General features: G+C 33.8%; 4 protein-coding genes, 2 long non-coding RNA genes and 1 pseudogene across 8 annotated transcripts; 3 read left to right on the top strand and 4 right to left on the bottom strand.

Moving 5' to 3' along the window:
* Positions 1-1947: 1947 nt before the first annotated feature.
* On the bottom strand, positions 1948-4139 carry AT3G52500 (Eukaryotic aspartyl protease family protein). The gene has a single exon (NM_115110.3). The coding sequence runs from the start codon at positions 3735-3737 to the stop codon at positions 2328-2330; it is 1410 nt and encodes a 469-aa protein (NP_566966.1). The 5' UTR covers positions 3738-4139; the 3' UTR covers positions 1948-2327.
* A 2095-nt stretch (positions 4140-6234) lies between these two features.
* AT3G52510 (F-box associated ubiquitination effector family protein) lies at positions 6235-7497 on the bottom strand (the record flags this gene model as incomplete). Of its 2 annotated transcripts, NM_001339575.1 has the most annotated exons (3): positions 6336-6910; positions 6987-7030; positions 7282-7497. In NM_001339575.1, the coding sequence occupies 3 exons, from the start codon at positions 7305-7307 to the stop codon at positions 6336-6338; spliced, it is 645 nt and encodes a 214-aa protein (NP_001326151.1). The 2 variants fall into 2 exon arrangements, with proteins under 2 accessions (NP_190819.4, NP_001326151.1); NM_115111.5 differs by lacking the exon at positions 7282-7497 and having other exon boundaries at positions 6235-6910; positions 6987-7062.
* A 2525-nt stretch (positions 7498-10022) lies between these two features.
* Positions 10023-11290, top strand: AT3G52520 (uncharacterized protein). The gene has a single exon (NM_001339576.1). It carries the CDS (start codon positions 10167-10169, stop codon positions 10566-10568), a length of 402 nt encoding a protein of 133 aa, NP_001319730.1. The 5' UTR covers positions 10023-10166; the 3' UTR covers positions 10569-11290.
* Positions 11291-11628: 338 nt separating this feature from the next.
* On the top strand, positions 11629-12865 carry OFP6 (ovate family protein 6). The gene has a single exon (NM_148870.3). The coding sequence runs from the start codon at positions 11843-11845 to the stop codon at positions 12320-12322; it is 480 nt and encodes a 159-aa protein (NP_680125.1). The 5' UTR covers positions 11629-11842; the 3' UTR covers positions 12323-12865.
* A 1921-nt stretch (positions 12866-14786) lies between these two features.
* AT3G52527 lies at positions 14787-15135 on the bottom strand (annotated as a pseudogene; the record flags this gene model as incomplete). Its single annotated transcript has 1 exon — positions 14787-15135.
* Positions 15136-15607: 472 nt separating this feature from the next.
* On the top strand, positions 15608-16051 carry AT3G08265. Its single transcript, NR_141419.1, has one exon. It is a non-coding gene; the product is annotated as an other RNA (long non-coding RNA).
* AT3G08270 lies at positions 15815-16051 on the bottom strand. Its single transcript, NR_141420.1, has one exon. It is a non-coding gene; the product is annotated as an other RNA (long non-coding RNA).
* Positions 16052-16891: the final 840 nt, after the last annotated feature.

Below are 16891 nucleotides of genomic sequence, written 5' to 3' on the forward strand. Positions count from 1 at the left end.
TCTCTAAGCGAAATTCTTGGTGCTAGATAACAAGTAAAATATCATGAAAAGAACTTGTGCATTAGACTTATTCGTGCTTTGGAAATTCCAAACAATGTTAAAACGAGTTAGCTGCGGAATTTGAATTTTTTTCAATCATCTATCATTCCTAGATAAATGACTATGCAAACAAGTAATTTTCAAGATCATACCAAAACTTGTTCTCGTAAATAAATTTCCTAGATAAATTACTGAGCAAACTAAGGGTTTCTAATAATGAAATTTGCTAGTAATAAAAAAAAGGTTGAAAGAATTACTTGTACAGAAAGAGAATATTCCTTTAAGGATCTGGAAGAATGCCGGAGAAATGCGCCGGCGACGATTCGATCTGATCAGAAGTAGGTTAGGAAGGAACCCTACTTGATCGACCGTTTCGCTTGTATGATCGATCCTCCGCGCGCGTCCAGATTTTGGGCTTGTTTAGTTGATGGGCCCAAAACAGTTGTCGATTGAAGCCTTTTTAAATTCAACCAAAATATACATAAGCTTCGATAAGGCCTACAATTTTAGGCCCATAATATGTAGACATCACCAGTTTCAGATAAGTGATTGGACACTTATCTTCTATTCCGTTGGACCAGTTTCAGATGAAGGAGATCCATCCAGCTGCATCTTGGCTATACATTGTCATTGCCCCCACCTTTTTTAGTCGGTAAATTGCACAACCGTGTAGTCCTTATAGTTTCGAAAATATGTGTAAATTCAGATTAAATGACATTTCAGCATTTCTTACTGTAGTAGAAAATGTTGGGGAAAAACGCTGAAATAAAATATTTTACTATTGTTGTTAACTTTTTATACTATATTCTTTTTTTTTCTCTAAATTCAATCTTTTTAATTAATCACATTGATTACACTGGTTGACAACTATAAAAAAAAACTCATTGATTACACTGACCAAACAAATTACACTGATCGCGCCAACATCATGCACCAATCAGAACCTCATTAAGTTTGGTATTAAGAAAATATCTTAGGAACTTTTGTGAGCTGGCATGATTAAGAAAGGTGCAATTTATTTTGCTCAAAAAAGAGAGAAAAAAAAATTATGTCGCTTTTAACTCTCCATTTTTTTACTTTCTTAAACTAGTACAATAGAAACTATATAAATTAATAATATTAGGACCATGAAATTTTATTAATTTATAGTGATATTAATTTATCCTATAATAAATATTAATTTATAGAAATATTTACGTAAAATACAATACTAAATTATTTTAAAAATATTTTTTAACTTAGTTTTTCTTATGTTTTGTTGTTTGTATATTTAATTATGTTAAAAAATTATTTTTTTCTTGACTTTTTAATTTATTTTCCTACAAGATATTGTGTTTGTATATTTACAACGTTAACGTGAGGTTTAATCCAATTTTTCTTTATACAAATCTTAGCAATGATTAAAAAATGTTACAAAACCAAACGGATAAAATATGTAAAGAGTTATGTGAGTACAAAAGATATTATACCAACTGTACTTTAAAAAGAGTTGTAATTATGGCTTGAATAAAAACTTTATATAAAATTAGTGTTAAAATATATATTTAAGATTTATAATTATTAATTTATGATATTATTGGAACCATATTTTTACATAAAGATTTTAAAAAAATTATTATCTTATTATCTTATCGATTTTGATTAATTTTTACATTGACCCGACTTGAGACCGATAAAATTTATTAATTTATCATGTTTATTAATTTATCGAATATTAATTTTTTAGAGTTTCTACTGTATTTCTGTTTTTTTCGTCAACATACTATCTCTTTATTCCTTGATGCATCATTTCACAAATTCTTTGTTGTACCTATTATTTCCATTGATAAATGGGTCTATGAATATAGTCGAAGCTATATAAAACTGAAATTTAAATAAAAGTTGAACTTTTTCTTACTTTATTTGGTACACGGGGATATGTCATATGTACTTACATGTTTGTTTCACATCAATAAACATTCAATTTCTAAAAATACTATGATAATTAGTGAATATATTAGTGGTTGTTTGGTTACTTTAGATTAATGGACATTGACGTGGTATCACTGTATTATATTGTCCATATTCGATAATGCAAACATCTTTCTTCTAATGATAATGTCTAGCATCGACAATTTTAGCATCCAACTATTACGATTTTTTTTTTTAATTTATTAATTTTACTACTCTTACATATTTCTGATATTTCTATAAACATTTAAACCCTTTTCTTTTATTTCGGAAAACGGAATTAAAAATCATAAAAATTGATCTCATCGTTGTGAAAAGTCAAATTTACCCCTGAAAACTCACGGGCTACACTTCTTCTTCGCGAACCCAAACCTGTCATTCTCCAAATCGTATTCAACTAAATAGTTCTGTTGCTGGAAACTCCCCAGAATTATCGCCGGTCCAGTCCCGCCGGAGGGATTAACGGTTTTATCCGAAACCACCGTAAGACAAACGGTATCAGTATTCCCAACGAACGTGAAGTAATTGGATAACGGCAATTCCAACTTCGCTCCACCTTTAAACTCAAAAATCAGCTCCGGCACCGTCACATCTCCCTTCCCGGAGATATTAAAACACGGTCCAAGTCCTGTTTCCTTCTCCAAGTCTTTCTCACGAGTGTAGTTCGACATCTGTGAAGCGAATTCTTCAGCAACGAGCTCGAAAACGGGTCGCTCCATGAAAGTGAATGTAGATCCGGAATCAACAATGGATCCTCCGTCTCCGTTAGTTCCCGGCGCGAGATACTTATACGGAATCTTCACGTGCTTTCTTCCGACGTAGATTCGCCGGAGATTGAGGTAATAATACTCGAGAAAAGCTTTGTTGGAGACATTGGGATTTTTCCGAAACGGCGTGTATGTGAGACCCGGAGTTTTAGACCCGGAATTATGACCCGATCCGGTATCTAAATCAAGATCGGTGGTTACGTTGGTATCGTCAAACCGACGAGAAACCAAACAGTGAGAGAATCTCTTGAGATTCATTTGTGAAGGAAGCGATACGGGTCCTCGCCCAAACCCAGCGATACCAGCGGGTTGTCGGGTGGAGATAATTGAACATCCGACTACGAAATCGGGTACGGTTAGATCCGGGAAATCAAGCTTTTCGGTTATTAAAACCCCAGCCGTTGATCCTAATCCGTATTGAAGAATGTACGGTGGACAACCGACGGTGCAGTTTCGGGTATTCGGGTCACATCCTCTGCATTGAACATTGGGTCCGTATAGAAACTGACATTTTGGACTCTGACACCCGATAATCTTCGAAGAGGAAGAGTTCTTGGGGATAAATCTAGGGATTAGAGTCGGATCCAAACCGGAGAAATCGCAACCGGAGCAGAGATATCTTGAGGTACAAGGTAGCCAAACGAGACTGCTTCCGGTATCGAAAACGAATGGGATTGTTTGCGACGGTGTGCCGAAGCTGAGAGAGACTGAGTATCCGCCGTAGCTTTTAGCAGAGAGAGGAGATTTCACGACGGTGGCGGATGCGGTGGTGGTGGAGGAGAGAGCATCTTCGTCGGGTTTTATTGAGGTGCCGTGTTTGAGTTTATGAGCTCTAGCGATTGAGGATTCAGCGAGACGACGGAGAGAGAGGTAAGGGTCTTTTGGTGATTGGTCGGAGTGGGAGAAGGGAGAGAGAGGTAGTTTGACGGCGGAGACGACGGAGAGGAAGATAAGGAAGAAGAAGAAGATAGAAGAAGCCATTGTAATGGTGTGTTTGGGATTGATGGCTTATGGGTTAAGTAAGTGAGAAGGAGAAGAAAGAAGACAAAGAAGTGGAAAGTGGAGAATCATGTTCGATCTCTGTGACTTTCTTCTTCCTTTTATAAAAATGTTTTAGAATAATAATTTAGTTAAATGTGTCTGTTTTTACTTGGAAACTTATTACTAGTTACTACTATAAGTAAATCTTATACGTGGAAATGTAATTTTTGTTTAGTCGACATGATACATCTCTGTCTACGTAGACATGATGATACAGAGCCAGCCAATACATTCTTGTATCTATAGAAAATGCCAATGGTATTGATTTTGTGGAGGTATACTATATGTGTTTAATGATATTTGCTATACAAATAGTCAAATACTAATTATAGGATTATTTACGCCATTCAAGTTGAAAAAAGAGCATGCTTATGTCGTTGAAAAATTCCAACTAAACAAATAAAACTAAGAGAATTTGTGGGAAATCACCATAGACCTATCTTTTTCAATTAATTGGCATGATTATTGATTGGCCATGTGATGATCGCTCAAGGGGCTAACCATATTGACAAATCATGTGATGCATATTTATTAATCCATATCTTCTCTAACCAGATTTACAAGTTGCTTTAGTTGAATACATTTTGTCAGTGTTTTTGAGGAATGGAGTTTTTTCCCGTCCAAGTTCCATACTTCAGATTATTCACCAGTTTTAAGTAATCATGTACTCTGAATGTACTTATGAGGGAATGACTGGTTTAACAATATTTTTCAACTGTATATATATATATATATATATATATTTTTTTTTTTTTTTCATAGTAAGATCCAGAATATCATATGAGATTCATATATATACTCCATGTTCTAATTGACTTCTTGTTTACATGTAACTTTTTGCATATAGATTGATAAAAATTTGAAGAGATTAATAAATCGTATTTAACAAAAAAAAGAGATTAATAAATCGTAACATGAATCTCGACGTTATAAATCCATTGACGAAATAAAAAGCACGTTGAATACAATAGGTGTGAGGAATCGACCACATGTATATTTGTTGACTCTTATAAACTATATGACCTTAAACTTTTAAAAGTGGCAAACAGGTCATAAAACAAATAATTTTAAGGCTTTCCTTTCAAAGAAGTGACTTATTAATGCGTACATATTGATGAACAATAAATAAAAGTCAGTAAGTATATTTAACTAAGAAGACTTGAGAATATGTTTTAACAATTATGAACTTGAGAAAGTATTTTTGAGACAACTTCGATATATTTGTACTACTGCAGCAGTAAAAGTGTAAAACAAACATAGTTTCAGAAAAATTTGAGAAAAGTTTTCTATTGAAGTGTTAGAAATAGAGTAAACAGGTCAAGCCAATTAAACTAGGTTTATAAAAATGAACGAGCAGGTACCAACACCGAAGTCAACTGAAAAACTGTTTTATTTTTTAAAAACTTCTTATCTCAACGTTCAATGGACCAGCAACTATTTTTCTACGAATTGTTGAATCTCTAATTTTTTTAAGAATCATTTTAAAAATATATATGTAGTACTGAAAATACAATGGTGTCTCTGTATATAAGAAAAAGGAGAAAGAGGAAGAAGATACTACTGATAATGGTTTTAGTTATCTCTTTACAAATTAACATTAATTAGTGCATATATATGCTCTTTCATCAATCATGATACTTTTATAAGAGTGCTGAGTATGTTTAGACATTAAAAACAAGACACGAATGCTTCAAATAAAATAGTGATGTAACCCACATATATGATTTGATTGAAGGGAACTAATACTATTTCTTAGCTTAGATCCTAGTTAACTAGGCTCATCCAGTGACTTTCCAAATATGCTTACTCGTTTTTTTTTGTTTTTTTAAATTTATTTTCGGAGTTATGTTGTTTTACTCTTAAATGATCTTAATGAATTTCGAATTGCTTTTCTATTGGATATGTGTTTTTATTTCATAACAAAGCAATCTTGAGGGTTTTCCTAGCGTGAGTGATATACTAATTAGAACAATTGTAGGAAAGACTTATACTGGACTGGTATAATTTCACATCAACAATGATTCATCAAATAGATAAGTTTTAAAGTTGCAAATGGAAGAAAGACTTTAGAACTATCACGGGGAAAAAATATCAAGTGCATCGAACGAAAGGGACAAAAACAAAATATAATAACAACAAAAGATTCAGAGGAACGATTAATGTTTGTCCGTGGAAATTAGGGAGCACGTGAATTAACCGAGGTACACGGTGGGACATGCGGTGGTCAATCTTGTATCACACGGTGACGTCACCTCAACGCCTAAAAGTAAAATGATAAATTATACCTTCGTATATGTAATTTCATAATATTAAAATAAATAATGAGTCATTTTGACTAGGGATGATTCTAAGTTCATTTTTGTTTTAAATTGCCCTCAAACCTAAATATATCATGAAATTCGTGTCATTAGCTCCCACAGCCAAGTTGATCATCAAGCATTATTAGAACTCATACTAAACTTTTCCATCTTAACTGCTAAGAATTCTTCAAACTTAGGGGAGGATTTCTAATCACTTTTCATTTCAAGAAGAGCGCTTCTAACAGTTCAAAGACAACTCTGAAAGCACAATACAGAACTTAAAAATGAAATACAAGAAGAGATGTTTCTTTCCCAGTCTGAGCTGAACGCAGCGACTCGTGCCGGGCAGCACCAAGTCATCGCCATGGACAACATTCATTTGGTCAAGTGGCAAGACCAAAGTTTTTTTTGACCACTTCTTCTTCTTCTTCACATCCTCCATAACCCTTAGGTCTACACTCGCATCAACCGCAAGTTTAGAGTATTCGAAAATATCTAATTTGTCTCTGTAGTTAACGAGGTTAGCACGATATGAGTGCCAAATGATACCAGCCTCTACAGGTAACTCAATCAAATTGAATTCTTCAAAAGTCAAGTCAAAACTCACGAGCACACATTTATTTGCATCAACCCAAGCTGCTCCATAGTACAACATACCGTTGATGGAGATACCTTGTGAGAAAGGACGATGAGGAGGAGGAGGAGCGTTGCTATAAGTACTTCTCCAATAAGCTCCAGGACCAAGTACCAACACTTGATGCTCGGATCTCATCTGCCCATCTTCCTTGCTCACCTCCCAAACTTTGCGAAGCACTTTGTATTCATCATTAACAGAGTCATACCCAAAATAGTTCCAAATGACTTGATCTTATGATGGGCAAAGTCACACGTTGCTTGGTGGTGAGGTTACAGATTCGTACTCTTCTCCCAAGTCTGACACAGAGACAACATTGTTCACTTTTCATCACCTATCTTAACATTGTAACTAAACATAAACGATCATCACCAAAAGGGCATGGAGATTACAAGAAAACTCTACTAACAAGACAAAAACAACTATTTCATCACCTAGATACAAATTCTTATTCACCTATCTCAATTGCTCAAGCTCTAACATTGTAAATAGCATCAAGAATCATCATCACTAAATCATAACAAAAGTAACACTATTTGTCAAGACTGACATAGAAGTAAACTGCTCATGTATCATAGGTTGATGATTTGGTCCTGACAAGGACTAAAGCAAGCATGGTTGAAGAGTTTAAGGCTTCCATGAGGATAGAATTCGATAAGTCCGACTCTGGAGAAATGAGTTATTTCTTGGAGTATGCTTGTGAGATTCTAGAAAGGTTCAAAATGGAGGACTGCAACTCTTACTTTGTCGTTGAAGTAAATCCCTAGAGTTTAGGGATGATTTGATATAGTCAATAAGAACAGAGTTGCTTCTTTATTTTTAGCAAGAACAAAGTTGAAACTTAAAAAAAAAAAAAAAAAAAAAAAAAGGTTGAAACTTTATTAGGGATGAAAAATGTTCATTTCAGACTTGATGGACTTTACTCTATTATAGACCTATGGTTGATTTATAATAAAGCTTTTGTGAGCTAAAACAAGATACATTTTACGGAGGTTCAAAAGCTTAATTCTACTCTTAATCTATAAAACGCATGACCTCTGTGAAATTTGCTACGGATTTTATGTTATCTTTGCTGATATAATAGTGATACTAGACTCTATCCACACACATTAAAATCAGTTTGTAAGTCTAGATAAATAAATAGTACTCGCGAGAGGAAAAATATAAGTAAACCTTTATAAGTTTTTGCATTGAGAAGATGTTATCATTATACTAAGATAGCACAAAAATAACCAATGAAAAATTATGTAGCCAGCACAAATATATCAACTCTTTCGGAAGACTCAGAATTTAAATATAAATAAAAGTATAATAAATAAATAAAAAACGATGTGTCGAACTAAAAAATTTCTCCTATTTTCAATTTAATTTTTTATAATTTTGACAACCGCCTTAAATTTTCTTATTCCCACATTACTTTAGGTCCACGCGAATGAACGCTGATGATTTGGGTTTGATGTGGAGGTATTTTTTCTCACTTCGATTTCGTTGTTTACAGAGGGTTTCTTCAACTGGTACGATGAACAAGTTTCTATGGATCCGCGATCGTCTGTCCGTGGTAAGAAGAGTTAGAATCATAGATTATCTAGATTTTTTTAAAATTTTAATGTTGTTATTGTAAAACAATCTCTACAACTAGCTTGGAGAAAAATCTTATTGTCTAATAATTTGTTCCACTTAGAACACCTTCTCGGCATTGTCCATAACACAACAATTTAGATTCGCATTAGAAGCAAACTTGGTTTATTGAAAAAAATTAACTTGCCTTTATAGTTGATGAGGTTCAGGCGTAGGTTATTATTTTAATCAAATTGTTTTTATATCACTAAAACATGATTTTCACTATATTCGAACAAATTAGTTTTTAAATTAAGACATATTTTACATATATGCAATTGACAATAAAATTAACGTCAACTCTAACAATCGAACATTGTACAAATTATGGTCACTTATGATTTCTTTTAGATAGAGAGATTTGTTCCCGAACCTCTCGATCTTCTTTTTTAGCCCTTTTTGATTTCTTTGTCAACAACAAAAGTTTTTTGGTTTTGGGGATCTTGAGTCGGTCGGTTCGACTCAGTTCAATTTGAATCTACGTTTTAGTTTGGTTTTGTAATATTCGGTATAATTTATACCAAAAAATGTAAATGTATATTATCTATATTTAATTAACAAAATTTATACTGAAATTTGATTCCATGTATTTAATAATTCATTGAGTTTCAATTTACGGGTATTTGAGATAATAACATATCTATTGTCGTAGGTTTTTTATAGCTTATTCTCCTATTGTGATAAGGTTTGTACTTTCGATGTGAGATTTTTAACACAATTAACTTAAACACTCCTCTCATTGACATTCATATGCATTTGATTGTGATGTATTGTAAGAATCATATTCTTTTTTTTTGTGAGAATCATATTCCGTTGTCTCTAAATGAGTGTTTTAGAAAACCGAAGACACTAAATATCTCGGATTAATGAAACTTTATTTCTTATTTATTGCGATGGGTTATATATAGTGATGCTCTCTTGAAATGTCCTGGTCATATAAATTTGATAGGACCGGGTTCTCGTTTGTTTTGGCTCAGTCACGAAATAAAAGTGTTGTTTGGATATTATTGATTCTTGATTGTAGGGCAAAATGTACGAGTGCTCGTTAGGGATACTCGAGTTGATGTAACTTGTAACGAACGTACAGACCTTTAAATCGGAGGGTGACTCAATTGACAAAGTGGTAACGAAAGGAAAAAGTGACCAATGAAACATTATTCATGTGAAATGGGCCAAAGCTGCTTCATTTGACCCTTTTCTTGTGATGTTTGCTTTGACTTTATTCAACCCTTTCCGTGATACATGTAATATGTATCATCAAAATCGTCGTCGTTAAGGAAGACTAAATCAAAATGGAACCTATTTTTAGGAAAATGTTTTTACATAATTCTTGTAGTGAATGAGTTACTTTACACTCCTTTGCTGGTGGTTATATATGTATTTTTAAACATATCATAATAAACAGTGGAAACAAAAAACAAAAAAAAGTTCACTACAATAATTCAATTTATACTTAAAGGCAGACACACTTATTTTTAAAAGTAAAAATAAAATATGGTCGTTGTTTTGCTTTGAAAAATATAAAGTAGTCGAGATTGGAGCGTCAGCTGCCAACCATCCAGCATTTGCTACTACATCTCTATTCATTTCATTCAAGAAATTTGTTTCTTTAACATAATTAAATTCTAAAAAAGCGAAAAATAAGGTCCCAATATTAATATTGTATTAACACGCTTTACAATATAGTCCTTATTTGACTTTTAAATGAAAAAAATATAACGTGATGATTCAGATTGATCAATGCTATTATTGATATATAAACTTTGTTAGCTCATATCCAAATTACTTCCAAACCTTCTCACTCTCTATTTTCTCAAAATGGAAGCTGAGAATTTGATGAATCTTTCTCTTCTCCAACGCAGAAACGGCGCCGTTTCACAAACCCTAGATTTAGAGCTCGTGTCCGTCAACAAATCCTCCGAGGATCCTCTTCCATGTTACACTTCCCTCAAAGACATCCTCCCTTCCTCCTCCACCACCGTCGATTCCCCCGCCATATCCTTTGCTGTCGCCTCCGCTGTATCAGGTCCCACCATCACGATCCGCAATCGCCTTGTAAAGCAAGCTGCTTGCTCCTACCTTCAGCCTTCTACTCCAACTCCTTCCTCCAACCCTTCATTCCTCCGCCGTGTCTCCTCCTCCTTCATCCGCCTCGTCTCCGCCTTCTTTGATGCTCTCCTCCGCATCTTCCCATCTCCTCAGAAAATCTTTAGGGCTTAGTAAATGACACAGAACAAAGAGAATTGAGAAACGATTCTCAAACAATCTCTGTTTTTTTTCATGATTCATCAGTATTTTTATTTTATTTATAACAAATCGTGAAGGTATTTGAGGTTCACGTTTTACATAATACGCCTCAGCTTGAGCCCTGAAAGTGGCGCTAGACTCCATGATCAATGTTGTTTAGTTGATTACGCTGTTATACCTTCGCTGGTTTACGTTTGATTATTCTAGGGGCTTGTTTATGATGTCAAGACTCAAGACTTGTTCAAAGTGTACCAAAACTTTGGTTCAATACATGAGACTACAATGCATTTATGTTCCGTGGGCTTGCAAAATGGCTTGAATAAGCTAGAAAAACCCACTAACAAATATTTGTATAGTATCCTTTTCTTTTTTTTTTCTCTTTTATTATTGAATGCTCTTCTTGTTCGAATAGTCCAGAATATGGACGTTTGAATAAAGGCCGTATATAGGCCCGTAGCACTTTTAAGTTCTAACCATGTATTCAATACTATCTTTAAGAAATTCAGAAAAAGTGTATGTTCTGAAATTAAGATTGTAAAATAAGAAAAAAAAGATTGTAAAATAAGCATGATTAAGATGTATATATGTAACTCATTTATTACGGATGTTTCTTCATGTGAAGTAACTCTAAACCATTAAGACTTCTAGACTCTAGTGACCGATTTTGTTAATCAACATATTTGGTTATAGGCGCCATCTCCATTTTTTAACCATCCTTCCATGTTCCATCTGATAAACTACTAAAATTACACATTTATCAATTAACTCAAATAACAAACAAACAAAATTGATAGCTTTGTTATAAGCACTATTTTGTTTCAACTGTATGTCTGTATCATCATCTGAATACATTTTTTATATATAAAAAAAAAGACCATTTGAATTCATTCGAATTCAGATTGTCAAAATTATGTGGTTGAAATCAAAGTATGCATGGTCTAATAGCATCTGCAATAAAAATATTCCAAGCAAGGAACAAAAAAAAACTAGTGTATATGCACTAATACCTTTTATATATATATATATATTTGGTCTTTGATCACCCAAAAATCCAAAATAAAAAATCTAGACTTTCTAATACACATTCATTGTGAAATTTATAAATTTATGACCCACATGCATACATTTATACATATTCATGCAAACTTTCTATATCTCTGTATATATATATATATCAACCCTCCCTCCATAATCTCTATACCTCTTCTCTCTCCTCCTTAGTCTTTAGCAGATACAGAGTCAGAACAATGGCGACTAAAAGCAAGAAGAAGATCCTGAAGACTGTATCTGTTGTCGACATCAGCTGCGGCAACTGTATAAAACCAACTTTCGCCTCTATTTTCAACTTTTTCTCCAAAAAGCCTAAACGTCCCTCGTCTACTTACCGTCACTGCCACTCCTCCATCTCCTCCGCCACACCCTCCTCCACGCCTTTGGCCACCGCATCCGTCGCCGTGGAGAAAGATTCTGACGATCCGTACCTAGATTTCCGGCAGTCTATGCTTCAAATGATACTAGAGAACCAGATTTACTCGAAAGATGAACTTAGAGAGCTTCTTCAATGTTTCCTCAGCCTCAATTCTCACTATCATCACGGCATCATCGTCCGTGCCTTCTCGGAAATATGGGAAGACGTTTCCTCCGCCGCTGCTTCCGCCGTCGAAGCGTCCCCTCTCATCACCCGTCATGTGTCACGTGCGTCACGTGATTACTATAACTATTACTAGCTAGGCTATATAATCAATGAAAATAAAAATAGCTATCTATCTCGTATTTATGTTTTTGTTAGGGAAGTAACGTTACCGTGATCCTAATAACACTTTTTAATTAGGAATATGCCACGTCATCAGTATAATGACACGTGGAATAAAAGTGATAATGCTCTTACTTTATTTATCCTTAGCTTTGGTTCTTTTATCTTTAGCTTTGGTATCTTCATTATTCGTCTTGATACCGTAGCAATGATGGTAAGATAGATGCTAATGTATTATAACTCTGTGTATGTGGATTGTGGTTTGTGGACCTATATTAATCTTCAGGTATTGTAATTAAGTAACATCTTTATTTGTTTTTGTTGCGTAGTTATAATCAGCCAAAAAACGAATTGGGATAGATGACATATTTCAAAGGTTTTCGTCACTCGTGACTCTCTCTGGTAGTGACGTGAATGTTCCCAACTACACGTTAAATTTTATTTATTTTAAGTTACAGTACGATGTCTGTAAATTTTCTGATCTTTAATTAAAATATATAATCTTTTGTACAACAAATTTAGATCCTTAACAAAAAATGACAAAAATAAACAAAATTAGATCTGCGTCGACAGAAACAAGATCAACGCTGTTAATGTAGAAAATAGTATACGACATGAGAGATTAGAGACTTGTAGGTCCACACTAGTTTTATTCGAACAGTATATGAATTCACTTGCATGCGAAATTAGTTTTGTCATAACTGAATATAACTAGAAATTTTTGACAAAAATGAAAAACAAGAAAGTATAAATTAATGTTAGGAAAATAAGAAAAGATGATACAATATAAGTATTTATATAGACCATGGATTACGATTCTTGTTTAAAATCAAATGAGTAAGTGTACGGTGACAATAATAACCTGTCCAAGTACGTAATTATATATATGCCAGAGCTCTTGAGTGTGGAGTGGACAATGAAGCACGTCGAAAGCTTGTGGCTTTGGGCGATGATAATATGCATCATGCATGTGCATGAGAGAACACATATTTAAGCTTCGCAATAATTATTAGAAAGAGAAGATAATAATACTGATAATTGATAATCATTACATTACTACACGAGTATTTAATTATTTGTCAACTACGACGAATTTTTTGGCACACACATGTACACATATCGTATATATATGTATAAAAATTGTATTACATGTTATGGTATGATGCTAGTATCCGACTTGTTATAAATTTTTGTAATCATGAAGTTTTGTCAAGTTGGGCACTAAGGTCCAACGGACATTTTTATGACATCAAGTGTGAACTTTTGTCAATGTGGATTGTCAAAAAGAACCAACATTTTCCCCCAAAATTTACCTATGTCCCCATTGATTTAGTGAGTTTTTACACCCATCACTACAAAAGGTTTGACGAACTGTTAGAAAATGTAATCGTTACGATTAAGAAGACGAGCGATGTTGGAAAGTTCATCCAAATTCACAACATGTTTTTTCAACAAAACAAAAAAAAACTAAATCCGTGAAGGAATTCTAAAGCTTCTTAAACTTTTTTAAAAAGTAGGAAGTGTTTGGGCTAACAATAGACTGTTATGTACTCCATATATACAGTTTTACTGATGAGCATAATTTTTTTTTTTTTTTTATAATCTGTTTTTTGATATTTTCATTTTTAAACAGTTTGAAACTTTTAAAGGACATTGATTCAATTAGAGGTAGGGACTATTTTTTTTTTTTGTAGGGACTATTTTTTTGTAGGGTTGGGATCCTGGAATGCTAGTTTCCAGGGTTTGAATGTTTGAACAGTTTCGGATATCTGAACAAATCTTTTAAAGTTTGAGCGTTAAAATAATATCAGCCAAATACATATGGGCGGCGATATGTCGTCATAACTTCTCATTAAATGGAAAATGTTAAGTTATGTGTTACATTTTTACATTTAAATTTGTAAGATTATGATCTCCATATCAATGCCTTATTCCGATGCCTTAGATGTTCCGGAGCTCCATTTTAGTGTCTCTAAGTTGGAATTTCTAAAATTTGCGGAAATAATATCACGCAAAACTCCTATATGTTACTTTATATATATCTCAATGTATATACATACATTTTTTTATGTATATAAATAGTATGAATATACATACTTTAGTGACTATTTACCTTAGTTTGTTGATTTACATTTCGGGATTTTTGTTTTTTATCACTCATTCATGTTCTTAGAAAATCCAAATTACGAACATTATTATTACAAACTCGATCGAGAAAAATTAGCAAATGCCATCAACACCTGATGCTACTATATATATGATCATATGTATATATGTGTAATGTGTGTGTTGTGTTGTGTTGTGTTGTATATGTGATATATATGATCATAAAGATAAACTTCATATTAATGGTGAACTGTATATAATCAATGGCTAGCTAGCTATAAATATAGAACCCAACTACCCAAATAAATACTACTATATCGTAATCAATAAATTCAACTAAATCTCAGATTAGACTTTACCAATACAAGAGAAATGAGTCATTAATTATGAGTTCACGAATTGTGACTGTTAACTGTTAAATGAGTCATTAATTATGAGTTGATCTTGCCTCGTCCAAAAAGTGTATGCAGGATTGGTAGTGACAGCACCATTCTCCATAATGGTCGATGATGGAGCATGAGTAGATCCATCGATGTAGCCGGCAAGGTTGTAGCCATTGAGTAAGGCTTGGACTTGGCGTCTCCACATAAGAAAGTTGTTGGACGTAAGTTTCGTGACATTGGCCATGTTGACATGGAGAAGAGTGGAGGACTCGGGAACAGCAACAGTGTCAGAAGCCATTGTGACACGAAGAGAAACGAAAAAAAAAAAAAAAAAAATTAAGGAAGAAGAAAGAAACAAAGAAAAAGCGGCTTAGTGTTTAGGTTTAGGTATAGATCGTTAGCTCTGATACCATATAGAATAGGAGGCTTGATTCTCATTAGAATGATAATTACAGTATATATAGAGAATACATTAGAGAGACTTAGGTATTAAACAAAGACTAATCTATCCTTTACTTATTTACTCTACAAGTACTAACTAAAAACAACAAAAGTAAAAATAGCAATCTCAAATTGAGATTTTCGTGCTCCTCCATAATGGCGTCATCAGAGCTTCTTGAATTTTAACCTCTACACATTTACTCTTCCAATTTGAATGAGCTAGTTATATACTATTTTACGTGAGGGTTTCATACTAGCTCGGTCTCGAAAACGGGATGTGTAAAGTAGACTAAATGTAGATACAAGAAAGAAAAAAAGCTACGATGGACTAATTTGGTTTGGCTCTTGCTAACATTTACCCAATGAAAGAATTTGGTTTCACAGAGTTATGATAGGAATATGGTTTCACAGAGTTATGATAGGTCTACGTCGACCTATCAGGATTTTCAAGTGACTTAGTCTAGGGAGTAGTGAACTAGTTGGAGATAGTTAGATATCACTGAGGATCTATTGTTGGAGATACTAGTGAAATTACCAGTGAAACAGGTGACGAGGGCAATGCGCGTCTCACAACACTGGTATTCCGTAATCTCCTCCAGCTATTTTACCTATCGTTTCCTTGAATCACCAGCATCGTCGAAACGACCACGTTTGCTCATGTCTCTTGTGGACGAGGAAGACCAGAACAGGTATGATTTTCTTTCATCAACGTCCATTAATGATCGCGGAGATACGTCTATGTTCGATGAAATTCTGAAGATGCCGGGATGGGAGGCTACTTCGTGAATGCTCTTCGAGGCTTGATTTGTGTTAGACTTGGAAAAAGAGTGCGAATATGTAACCTAACCACCAAGCTACGTGTGGCATTACCATTAATAAGATCAAGTTTTTGGTTGAAGCTAATGACAATATTTGGAATTATTTCAGAATTCAGTTTGGTTGAAGATAAAAATGTTAAAGAATTTTTCGTTTATGCTGAAAAAAGAAATTTTCCCGTTTATTGGGCTGACCCATTTAATATCACATACATATGTCTTTTTTCTTTATATGTATAGATAACCAAACAACAAAAGGATATATTGGTATATTGGTTTATTAAAGCAAACAACTTATTATGGAGCTTGGACTTATAAGAACACATGTGTGGTTATGAGTTTTGACTTTGCTTATGAAGAGTTTAATATGATTGAATTACCCGTTGAGGCTTGCATTGTTTGACAAAAATATCGAGCGAGCCTCATTAACTACGGAGGCAAGTTAGCTGTTTTAGAATACTCCAGCCTTTCGTCTAATGACAATGTGGACCTGTGGGTTATGGAGGATGCAGGGAATATGCAGTGGTCAAATAAGAATCTGGTCTTACCTCTTTCACAAATGAAGTTTTTCCATGGCGATAAGTTGGAGATACAATGCATGAGTCGATGCAGTCAGATTAGGCTGGTAAAGACAAATATCAGAGCGTTTGAAACTAGACACTCTGTCATATATGATTTGGAGAAGAACAAAATAAGAAGCCTCGCAATAAAGAAATTCTCACGTCTCTGGTTTTTGGATATAGAGAGGTCTTTGCATTGGACTATTTGGGAGGATGATCTTGAGAGCATTATGTATTT

The sequence above is a fragment of the Arabidopsis thaliana genome, chromosome 3 (assembly GCF_000001735.4).
Source record: "Arabidopsis thaliana chromosome 3, partial sequence".
NCBI classification, from domain to species: domain Eukaryota; kingdom Viridiplantae; phylum Streptophyta; class Magnoliopsida; order Brassicales; family Brassicaceae; genus Arabidopsis; species Arabidopsis thaliana.